Here is a 12,500-nt window from a genome sequence, read left to right as displayed (position 1 = left end):
TCCCGGTGATCATTCATTCAGTCACTGCTGTGTTCACACTGAGTGACTATCCCGGGATCATTCATTCAGTCACTGCTGTGTTCACACTAGGTGACTATCCCGGTGATCATTCATTCAGTCACTGCTGTGTTCACACTAAGTGACTATCCCGGGATCATTTATTCAGTCACTGCTGTGTTCACACTAAGTGACTATCCCGGTGATCATTCATTCAGTCACTGCTGTGTTCACACTAAGTGACTATCCCGGGATCATTCATTCAGTCACTGCTGTATTCACACTAGGTGACTATCCCGGGATCATTCATTCAGTCACTGCTGTGTTCACACTAAGTGACTATCCCGGGATCATTCATTCAGTCACTGCTGTGTTCACACTAAGTGACTATCCCGGTGATCATTCATTCAGTCACTGCTGTGTTCACACTGAGTGACTATCCCGGGATCATTCATTCAGTCACTGCTGTGTTCACACTAGGTGACTATCCCGGTGATCATTCATTCAGTCACTGCTGTGTTCACACTAGGTGACTATCCCGGTGATCATTCATTCAGTCACTGCTGTGTTCACACTGAGTGGCTATCCCGGGATCATTCATTCAGTCACTGCTGTGTTCACACTAGGTGACTATCCCGGTGATCATTCATTCAGTCACTGCTGTGTTCACACTAGGTGACTATCCCGGTGATCATTCATTCAGTCACTGCTGTGTTCACACTGAGTGACTATCCCGGGATCATTCATTCAGTCACTGCTGTGTTCACACTAGGTGACTATCCCGGTGATCATTCATTCAGTCACTGCTGTGTTCACACTAAGTGACTATCCCGGGATCATTTATTCAGTCACTGCTGTGTTCACACTAAGTGACTATCCCGGTGATCATTCATTCAGTCACTGCTGTGTTCACACTAAGTGACTATCCCGGGATCATTCATTCAGTCACTGCTGTATTCACACTAGGTGACTATCCCGGGATCATTCATTCAGTCACTGCTGTGTTCACACTAAGTGACTATCCCGGGATCATTCATTCAGTCACTGCTGTGTTCACACTAAGTGACTATCCCGGTGATCATTCATTCAGTCACTGCTGTGTTCACACTGAGTGACTATCCCGGGATCATTCATTCAGTCACTGCTGTGTTCACACTAGGTGACTATCCCGGTGATCATTCATTCAGTCACTGCTGTGTTCACACTAGGTGACTATCCCGGTGATCATTCATTCAGTCACTGCTGTGTTCACACTGAGTGGCTATCCCGGGATCATTCATTCAGTCACTGCTGTGTTCACACTAGGTGACTATCCCGGTGATCATTCATTCAGTCACTGCTGTGTTCACACTAAGTGACTATCCTGGGATCATTTATTCAGTCACTGCTGTGTTCACACTAAGTGACTATCCCGGTGATCATTCATTCAGTCACTGCTGTGTTCACACTAAGTGACTATCCCGGGATCATTCATTCAGTCACTGCTGTATTCACACTAGGTGACTATCCCGGGATCATTCATTCAGTCACTGCTGTGTTCACACTAAGTGACTATCCCGGGATCATTCATTCAGTCACTGCTGTGTTCACACTAAGTGACTATCCCAGTGATCATTCATTCAGTCACTGCTGTGTTCACACTAGGTGACTATCCCAGTGATCATTCATTCAGTCACTGCTGTGTTCACACTAGGTGACTATCCCGGGATCATTCATTCAGTCACTGCTGTGTTCACACTAGGTGACTATCCCGGTGATCATTCATTCAGTCACTGCTGTGTTCACACTAAGTGACTATCCCGGGATCATTCATTCAGTCACTGCTGTGTTCACACTAAGTGACTATCCCGGTGATCATTCATTCAGTCACTGCTGTGTTCACACTGAGTGACTATCCCGGGATCATTCATTCAGTCACTGCTGTGTTCACACTAGGTGACTATCCCGGTGATCATTCATTCAGTCACTGCTGTGTTCACACTAAGTGACTATCCCGGGATCATTCATTCAGTCACTGCTGTGTTCACACTAAGTGACTATCCCGGTGATCATTCATTCAGTCACTGCTGTGTTCACACTAGGTGACTATCCCGGTGATCATTCATTCAGTCACTGCTGTGTTCACACTAAGTGACTATCCCGGGATCATTCATTCAGTCACTGCTGTATTCACACTAGGTGACTATCCCGGGATCATTCATTCAGTCACTGCTGTGTTCACACTAAGTGACTATCCCGGTGATCATTCATTCAGTCACTGCTGTGTTCACACTAAGTGACTATCCCGGGATCATTCATTCAGTCACTGCTGTGTTCACACTAAGTGACTATCCCGGTGATCATTCATTCAGTCACTGCTGTGTTCACACTAAGTGACTATCCCGGGATCATTCATTCAGTCACTGCTGTATTCACACTAGGTGACTATCCCGGGATCATTCATTCAGTCACTGCTGTGTTCACACTAAGTGACTATCCCGGGATCATTCATTCAGTCACTGCTGTGTTCACACCAAGTGACTATCCCGGGATCATTCATTCAGTCACTGCTGTGTTCACACTAAGTGACTATCCCGGGATCATTCATTCAGTCACTGCTGTGTTCACACTAGGTGACTATCCCGGGATCATTCATTCAGTCACTGCTGTGTTCACACTAAGTGACTATCCCGGGATCATTCATTCAGTCACTGCTGTGTTCACACCAAGTGACTATCCCGGGATCATTCATTCAGTCACTGCTGTGTTCACACTAGGTGACTATCCCGGGATCATTCATTCAGTCACTGCTGTGTTCACACTGAGTGACTATCCCGGGATCATTCATTTCAGTCACTGCTGTGTTCACACTAAGTGACTATCCCGGGATCATTCATTCAGTCACTGCTGTGTACACACTAAGTGACTATCCCGGGATCATTCATTCAGTCACTGCTGTGTTCACACTAAGTGACTATCCCGGGATCATTCATTCAGTCACTGCTGTGTACACACTAAGTGACTATCCCGGGATCATTCATTCAGTCACTGCTGTGTTCACACTAAGTGACTATCCCGGGATCATTCATTCAGTCACTGCTGTGTTCACACTGTGTGACTATCCCGGGATCATTCATTCAGTCACTGCTGTGTTCACACTAAGTGACTATCCCGGGATCATTCATTCAGTCACTGCTGTGTTCACACTAAGTGACTATCCCGGGATCATTCATTCAGTCACTGCTGTGTTCACACTGAGTGACTATCCCGGGATCATTCATTCAGTCACTGCTGTGTTCACACTGAGTGACTATCCCGGGATCATTCATTCAGTCACTGCTGTGTTCACACTGAGTGACTATCCCGGGATCATTCATTCAGTCACTGCTGTGTTCACACTAAGTGACTATCCCGGGATCATTCATTCAGTCACTGCTGTGTTCACACTAAGTGACTATCCCGGGATCATTCATTCAGTCACTGCTGTGTTCACACTGAGTGACTATCCCGGGATCATTCATTCAGTCACTGCTGTGTTCACACTGAGTGACTATCCCGGTGATCATTCATTCAGTCACTGCTGTGTTCACACTGAGTGACTATCCCGGGATCATTCATTCAGTCACTGCTGTGTTCACACTGAGTGACTATCCCGGGATCATTCATTCAGTCACTGCTGTGTTCACACTGAGTGACTATCCCGGGATCATTCATTCAGTCACTGCTGTGTTCACACTAAGTGACTATCCCGGGATCATTCATTCAGTCACTGCTGTGTTCACACTAAGTGACTATCCCGGGATCATTCATTCAGTCACTGCTGTGTTCACACTAAGTGACTATCCCGGGATCATTCATTCAGTCACTGCTGTGTTCACACTAAGTGACTATCCCGGGATCATTCATTCAGTCACTGCTGTGTTCACACTAAGTGACTATCCCGGTGATCATTCATTCAGTCACTGCTGTGTTCACACTAAGTGACTATCCCAGGATCATTCATTCAGTCACTGCTGTGTTCACACTAAGTGACTATCCCGGGATCATTCATTCAGTCACTGCTGTGTTCACACTAAAGCCTGGCTCACACTACAGGAGTTTTAGGCCGATTTATGCCCGATTTCCTCCTCCCGAGAATCGGAGAAAATATCTTGTTGAGGACCTCGATCGGTTCCGATGTTCGGCGCAGATTATCTGGTAATGTGAGGCGTTCACAGATCGAATCTTGCACTTCCCGATCTGCTCTCACACAAATCGGGCTCGCCCCGATCATATCAAACATGTTTGATATTTATCGGGATGAGCAAGATTGTGATTACGTCAGTACTGTCACAATAGCCAATAAGAAACAAGTAGGGCTGTGGTGAAGGAATTTCCATTGCGGTAATTTTGAGTGACTCAACAGCGTGATATGCAGTATTATCTTTATTTATGTATTGCTAAATAAATAAGTGTTACGCTGTTGTCAGCAGGCACGAGGACTAGTACATATTCAGTAATGAACCCGAAACTAAAAAAAGTGGAGTAGGCCTAAACAGAAGATGTCAAAATAAGGGTCCACATAATATAATAACAGAACATAAACCTGACAATAAGTTTGTTAGATCATTGTTATATAACAGTTAGTCCCGATCCTCGAATTTCACCTAACGAGAGGCTTTCTGCTGATATTTCACCAGTATCGTCATTGCTCGTCTCTGCGTGTTATAGACAGGCTGTCACTCAGTCCAGTTACACTGTTACGACACTAGGTGGCGACAAGGCACTGCCTTTGAGTGAGTCATTGTTCATTCAACGAAAATGTAAAAAAAATCGGATTCATTCTAAGATGTAATGAAACAAGCTGTTAATTATTTTAATATTTAAATTATAATATTTTACACTTAATAAGACTCAGCTGAGCAGCAATCTGGCGCATGGGTAACGCTGAAGCTGATGCATCACTTCATGATAGAGATCAATGGCATTGATTTATTGTATTGACCAGAGCTGACGCCATTCATAGAAATATCCTTAAATGTTAAAAGGGTGATTTTTTTTTAAAGATTTTGCTTTCCTTGGTCAAGGCAACCTTTTCATGAATATGACTTGATATGAAGGACAGATATTTAGTTTACACCCACTTTTCTGCTTCCGATCTGTTGCGTGTCTTAATAATGTCTTGATAATCTTAATAACATTGTGTAGTGTGTGATGCGCTGCGATTTTCAAATCTTGTAGTGTGAGCATGTTTAAGATTTGAGGGAAGAAGATCTGCAAAGATTCTCCTTAAGTGTGTGCTGCAACCAGATTTCAATATCGGTTAGGATTTTAAAACTCCTGTAGTGTGAACCAGGCATAAGTGACTATCCCGGGATCATTCATTCAGTCACTGCTGTGTTCACACTAAGTGACTATCCCGGGATCATTCATTCAGTCACTGCTGTGTTCACACTAGGTGACTATCCCGGTGATCATTCATTCAGTCACTGCTGTGTTCACACTAAGTGACTATCCCGGGATCATTCATTCAGTCACTGCTGTGTTCACACTAAGTGACTATCCCGGGATCATTCATTCAGTCACTGCTGTGTTCACACTGAGTGACTATCCCGGGATCATTCATTCAGTCACTGCTGTGTTCACACTAAGTGACTATCCCGGGATCATTCATTCAGTCACTGCTGTGTTCACACTAAGTGACTATCCCGGGATCATTCATTCAGTCACTGCTGTGTTCACACTAAGTGACTATCCCAGGATCATTCATTCAGTCACTGCTGTGTTCACACTGAGTGACTATCCCGGGATCATTCATTCAGTCACTGCTGTGTTCACACTAGGTGACTATCCCGGTGATCATTCATTCAGTCACTGCTGTGTTCACACTAGGTGACTATCCCGGTGATCATTCATTCAGTCACTGCTGTGTTCACACTAAGTGACTATCCCGGTATCATTCATTCAGTCACTTCTGTGTTCACACTAAGTGACTATCCCGGGATCATTCATTCAGTCACTGCTGTGTTCACACTGTGTGACTATCCCGGGATCATTCATTCAGTCACTGCTGTGTTCACACTTTGTGACTATCCCGGGATCATTCATTCAGTCACTGCTGTGTTCACACTGAGTGACTATCCCGGGATCATTCATTCAGTCACTGCTGTGTTCACAATAAGTGACTATCCCGGGATCATTCATTCAGTCACTGCTGTGTTCACACTGAGTGACTATCCCGGGATCATTCATTCAGTCACTGCTGTGTTCACACTGAGTGACTATCCCGGGATCATTCATTCAGTCACTGCTGTGTTCACACTGTGTGACTATCCCGGGATCATTCATTCAGTCACTGCTGTGTTCACACTGAGTGACTATCCCGGTGATCATTCATTCAGTCACTGCTGTGTTCACACTAAGTGACTATCCCGGTATCATTCTTTCAGTCACTTCTGTGTTCACACTAAGTGACTATCCCGGGATCATTCATTCAGTCACTGCTGTGTTCACACTGAGTGACTATCCCGGGATCATTCATTCAGTCACTGCTGTGTTCACACTAAGTGACTATCCCGGGATCATTCATTCAGTCACTGCTGTGTTCACACTAAGTGACTATCCCGGGACCATTCATTCAGTCACTGCTGTGTTCACACTAAGTGACTATCCCGGGATCATTCATTCAGTCACTGCTGTGTTCACACTGAGTGACTATCCCGGTGATCATTCATTCAGTCACTGCTGTGTTCACACTAAGTGACTATCCCGGGACCATTCATTCAGTCACTGCTGTGTTCACACTGAGTGACTATCCCGGTGATCATTCATTCAGTCACTGCTGTGTTCACACTAAGTGACTATCCCGGGATCATTCATTCAGTCACTGCTGTGTTCACACTAAGTGACTATCCCGGGATCATTCATTCAGTCACTGCTGTGTTCACACTAAGTGACTATCCCGGGATCATTCATTCAGTCACTGCTGTGTTCACACTGTGTGACTATCCCGGGATCATTCATTCAGTCACTGCTGTGTTCACACTGAGTGACTATCCCGGGATCATTCATTCAGTCACTGCTGTGTTCACACTGAGTGACTATCCCGGGATCATTCATTCAGTCACTGCTGTGTTCACACTAAGTGACTATCCCGGGATCATTCATTCAGTCACTGCTGTGTTCACACTAAGTGACTATCCCGGGATCATTCATTCAGTCACTGCTGTGTTCACACTGCACAATGGATCTGCAACAGGAGCTTTTACAAGATAGAATCGCCGACAACTTCTGTCTGGTCTGCAAACTACGTTTCACAACCATCACAGGCGAGAAGCGATAAGGAAATAACGCAATTAATGTCATAAAAAATTATGGCCTGCAAGAAGCTTGAGATCCAAATTGTCTGTGTGCTGATTTGCAGCGAAAAGGAGAAAGAAAAGCAGATTATGCAGGAGGAAATGTTTGGGGAGACGAGAGCAAGGACTGTGTGTTCTGCAAAGAGAGTTGGGGGTAAATAAATAATTTTGCAATGTGCTGCTGTTGCTGCTGGTCAAGCAAATGTTTGTGCTTTCTTTCTGTTTGATATAATTGTAAATATATCCATTAAAATAGTGATATTCTGGTCTAGAACTCCTGCCCGTCCTGTATCTTCCTCTCTCATTGGCTGCTGGTCATCACCGATAATATCTCACGGGCGTCTCATCAGCGATTCTTTGGATCGCGTCTTTGATTTCGAGCGTTTGTCTGCGATCTCTCAAAACCTGTCGGCGAGTGAAAATCGTGACTAAAATAGTGCAGTGTGAACTCGGCATTAAATGAAATAAACTGAAGTTTTATCCTATGGTGGCTCCCAGCATGCATTGCGGCATGACGTGTGTCACAAATTATGTGTTTTGGTAAACACTGTTACAAAGATCACAAACTCATATTAAAAACCATGTCAAACTGACCAACTAAGTAAAACACTGATCACCATAATGGTGACCGAATATTTAAAATAACCTGTTAATTCTCAAAAATAACTTCTGTAGATCAATGGCAGAAATAAAGTAAAGTAAAGTAAAGCTGGTAATGCTGTTTGTGGAGTTGTTTAATCCTCTGATGAGATCTTGAGAGATTTAATGTCTTCTTTTATCTTCAGTTGATTTCATCTAAGGCTGTGTCTGAAATCAGAAGTTCTTGTGTTTCTCCTTTTTTCTGTTCTTGCGGATTCTCTTTCATTCAGTGATTCTGCTTGTTAACAGCAGGTGTTCATCACTAATGCTCAATTTTCACTTAATTATCTTAATTACACACACATGCTCACACAATCTCTCACACACTCTCTCTCTCTATCTCTCTCTCTCTCTCTCTCTCTCACACACACATACACACACACACACACACACACACACATACTCTCTCTCTCTCTCTCTCTCTCTCACTCAGACACACACACACTCAGCGGTGTTGCCGTATATATCTCACACACTCTTGTGTTCTCTCAGTCTCAGGGAAGTGTGTGAAGCAAACCTGGCCTGCGAGCACATGATGGACACATCTGGCATCATCGCGGCCTACACTGCGTACTACGGACCCATTCCCTTCTAGAGATCCACTGCATCACTGTCCCACATCATGATGAGCATCTGACAAAAAAAACATAAAAAAACATAAGCAGAGAAGGGTGCTGAAGCTATGCAAAATAATAATAAACAAACAAACAAAACACTACAATGTTGTCTGCAAGTTCTGTTCAGTTTTTGTTTGGGATGGTTTAATATTACTGGTCACATCATGGTTTGATTTTCATGTGTTTGTAAGTCAAGTCACTTTTATTTTTTATAGCCCTTTATACAATATAGATTGTTTCAAAGCAGATTTACAGAGATAACAGGACTGCTGTCTAGCGGCTGCGTTTTGGACCAGCTGTAGTTTGTTTATTAAACGTGCAGGGCAACCACCCAGTAGAGCATTACAATAATCTAGCCTTGATGTCATGAACGCATGAACTAACTGTTCCACATTTGTCATTGAGAGTATACTGTATGACGTAATTTAGATATATTTAAGATGGAAAAATGCGGTTGCTAGAAATGTGGCTTTCAAATGAAAGATTGGTATGAAAGAGCACACCCAGGTTCCTAACTGACGAAGAAGACTTGACAAAAGGGTCCGTGTATGTTCCGTTTATTTGTTTTTCCAATGATGACAATAAACAAAATATTGACATACAGATTGATACATTCATTTCCCAACTTTGAGAAAAAAAGGGCCTGTTTTTTTTTCAGTAACACACATAATCAGTTAATTAACTGGCAAAATTTAAATTTGGTATAAACGTATGCATTTTTATGTTTTTTCACACTTCTAAAGAAAAGAGGTTTTTTTTACATGCATCGTCATCTAGCAGTGTCAGAAATTAATAGGGAAATATTTGCCCCCTCAATTATACATTTTTCAGGAGCATTTTAATATATTTGTCATCTTTTTTGTTCAATTCTTAAATTTAATCAACAAATTCAATTAGAATAATAAGACAATAGGCTGTTACAAATCAAACTAAATCAGTATCAACCAAAGAAGTTGCATCTGAATTCTGAAGTGGCATTTAGATGTATACAAACTGTTTAATGCTGCTCAGAGGATTTACACAGCAATTGCAATTGACCTGTGGCTAAGCCACGCCCCCTCCACTCGCTCGGACTAACAGTCAGCATTCGGTGACGGGCGCTATGGCAGCTGTCACAGCAGGAGACATTTCACAGGAGGCAATTGATGATTTTAGGAGACAGAAAGATTATATAGATATATATTTTGGTAGAAAGTTGTCTAAAATATTGTGCTTTAATTTGTAATTAATGGTTCATGATCAAATTAAATATGTACAGGTCTAAGTTGCATACGTTTCCAGGACAAGCCTTTTTACCATCTTTACCAGGATTAGCTCTCCGTTAGTTTGGTGCTACAGTATCTACATGAATCATTCAGCACAACACTGCTAACATTTCTTATCTCGGTTATTTACAGATACGTTAATGAAGCTAAGTGACATGATGTACAGCGCAGCTAGAAGCTAACGTTAACGCTTTCTAATGTTAGGCTAACGTTACGTTAGAGGTGTTAAAGATAACGTTCAAATACGTTGTTGGCTTATCTTAGAACAGATGTAGACATCCTTGTTTAATTTATCCATGTTTAGTTGCATACACGTCTACCGCATAACTTAATCCAGACACCTATCTCGGTTGAGATGTGGCTTGGGAAAGGGTAAAAAATACACACCGTCGCCCAGCCTAGTGTCGGAGTTGCATGTACTCCATGCACACCGTTTGACCATTTTAAACTTAAAATGACAAGAAAAGATAAAAACGAATGAAACCTGACTAACTGCAATGCATTTCAATGGACGAGGAAGCAGAGGATGTCCGAGTGTATGGGTTAGCTATGCGCACTGTGATTGGCTCATCGCTTTTGGGGGCGTGGCTTAGCCATAGGTCAATTGCATAGTGTTATTGCAACGTTAAAGTTTTAAATATAATATTTTGAATAGTCTATAATTATATGAAATGATTGACAAAAAGAAATTATACTTAGATTTTGAGAGTAAGACCGCAAGTCGGTTCTTTCAACCGATTCGTGCTCTGCGCTTCACTACGATGTAAAATCATCCACTGCGTGCTGTGCTGTCCAGTGGGTCACGCAGCTTTGACACACAGATGTTAATAGACATTTTAGTCTATTTCAAAACACCTGTTGCTCAAGGCCGTGATCTTACTCTGTGGCGTTAGACTTTATGAGGACTCTTGTGTTAATTCTACATTTTCCAGCTCATTTTCCGCTAGAAGAGTTACACAATACTGCAATCGTACAAACTATAGAATTTTACATCACTAACAAACTACATTTTAGCTAACATGATTCCCATGCTAGTCATAACTGCAGACGTTTAAGTTGGATGTTGTTCAGTCCTTTGTTAAAGAAAGCGTCTTCATAAGGCGTAATTTATGCTGTACAACCATGTTGTTTCCTTTTTCCTCTTTAAAAACTAAATAACTGTGAATTTTCCAGACTTGAAAAAGTTTTTCCCCGCGGGAAGCATCGTAATTACAGTTTTTCTGGATTCCTAAAACACATTTCTTCAAACCATCACTCAATTTCTCAAAACATTAAACACAAAACCAAATTTTCAAACCACATTCACAGAACCAAAATCAAACAATCGCCTCACAACCATTTTATCTGCTCAAAATCAAACAATGCTTTCAGAGCATACACACAGCGAGTCAATATTATAAACACTACAGCTCATTCATTAGACTCAACATCAAAAAATGGAGAACACTGAATTCAGAGAAAAAAGTATATTGTAACAAAGTAAACAGATGTTGCAATTATGTAAAAAAGTATAGTAATGACAACTTGCAGTAGTAAGGTGAATAAATATTGTATGCACTCTAAGTATTGTACTGAATAGTGTATAGTATTGAATGTCTGTATACAATTTTCAGCACTTGTACTTTGAAAATACAGTGACCCAACTGCAAAAGCCAAAAAAGTTCACAGTAAAAAAACTCTATATGAAAAGCATGTTAGTCACATTCAAACTCAAGGTCAGTGCGAGAGACTGGTTGTGCTTCAGCTTCACGTCTTCATGTTGGGTCAGTGTGAGGAGTTTCTCCACATCACACACACTGTCGTCTCTGCAGGAGAAGAGGAAAACCCTAACCCAGCCTAGACAACACTACACTCCTGCTCTTCCTCCTCTGCCTCTTATATTCTCTCCATCCACAAACATTCAGTGCAACATTTTGAGTAAATGTTGGGACTCTGCACTGACTTGTATTATGTACAGTTGGTTTGGTCTCATCATTAGAAATAAGTGTGAACAATTTTGAGTCGTGTGTAAATGATGACAACTGTGTTGTAGTTGTCTTTAATTTTTGCATGCCTCTGTTTAGCATTTTGAAACAAAAGTGCGAAATGTGTTTTAGTGAGTGAGAATGTGTTTAGAGTTTTGCAAAAAGAGTTCATGAGATTTGCCAACAGTATTCCCATTTTTGTATCCTGAATAGGCTAAGTAGGCCTAACACCGTACATGTTTACTCCCAATCCTGAACATGTTGTTGATTTAGATGACCTTCCTCTCATATAGCAACAAATGAATGGATTTTCCCTCAGGGTTAGAGCATGACATCTGATACTGTAGACACATATAAAAACACATCATTAAATACATTTTTAATTTCATCTGGCCAGTAACTGTTATCAGACCAAGTAAAAGTCTAAATGGCAGGAAAACATCCCTATTGTTTAACCAACCCCTACAAGTGCATAAATCAACAGACATGAGAAAACCAGAAAACTTGATGGAAAGAACCGTGAAAACAGCAGTATTACACAGAAAGACAAATGCCAAATCAAATCAGCTTTATTTCTACAATACAGATCGTCTCAAAGCAGCATCACAGTGATAAACAGGAAAATACCTGTGTTAATGTTGCAGATTTAATAAATTATGAAACTATGCAGCTCTACAGAAGACAATATCGTCATTATTATGA

General features: G+C 41.8%; 1 protein-coding gene across 1 annotated transcript in view; it reads left to right on the top strand.

Annotated features, from left to right (window-relative positions):
* Positions 1-8,665, top strand: part of bglap (bone gamma-carboxyglutamate (gla) protein) — a 12,399-nt gene extending 3,734 nt beyond the window's left edge. The window contains exon 4 of the mRNA XM_077205719.1: positions 8,445-8,665. Coding sequence (XP_077061834.1) covers positions 8,445-8,547 — 103 coding nt within the window. The 3' untranslated portion in view covers positions 8,548-8,665. The remainder of the gene's footprint in view (positions 1-8,444) is intronic.
* The last annotated feature ends 3,835 nt before the right edge of the window (positions 8,666-12,500 follow it).

The sequence above is a fragment of the Siphateles boraxobius genome, unplaced genomic scaffold (assembly GCF_051911475.1).
Source record: "Siphateles boraxobius isolate OS27281-9 unplaced genomic scaffold, OSU_SipBor_1 54, whole genome shotgun sequence".
NCBI classification, from domain to species: Eukaryota; Metazoa; Chordata; class Actinopteri; order Cypriniformes; family Leuciscidae; genus Siphateles; species Siphateles boraxobius.
Note: the sequence above shows the minus strand (reverse complement) of the source record. Positions and strands in the feature narration are given on the sequence as shown.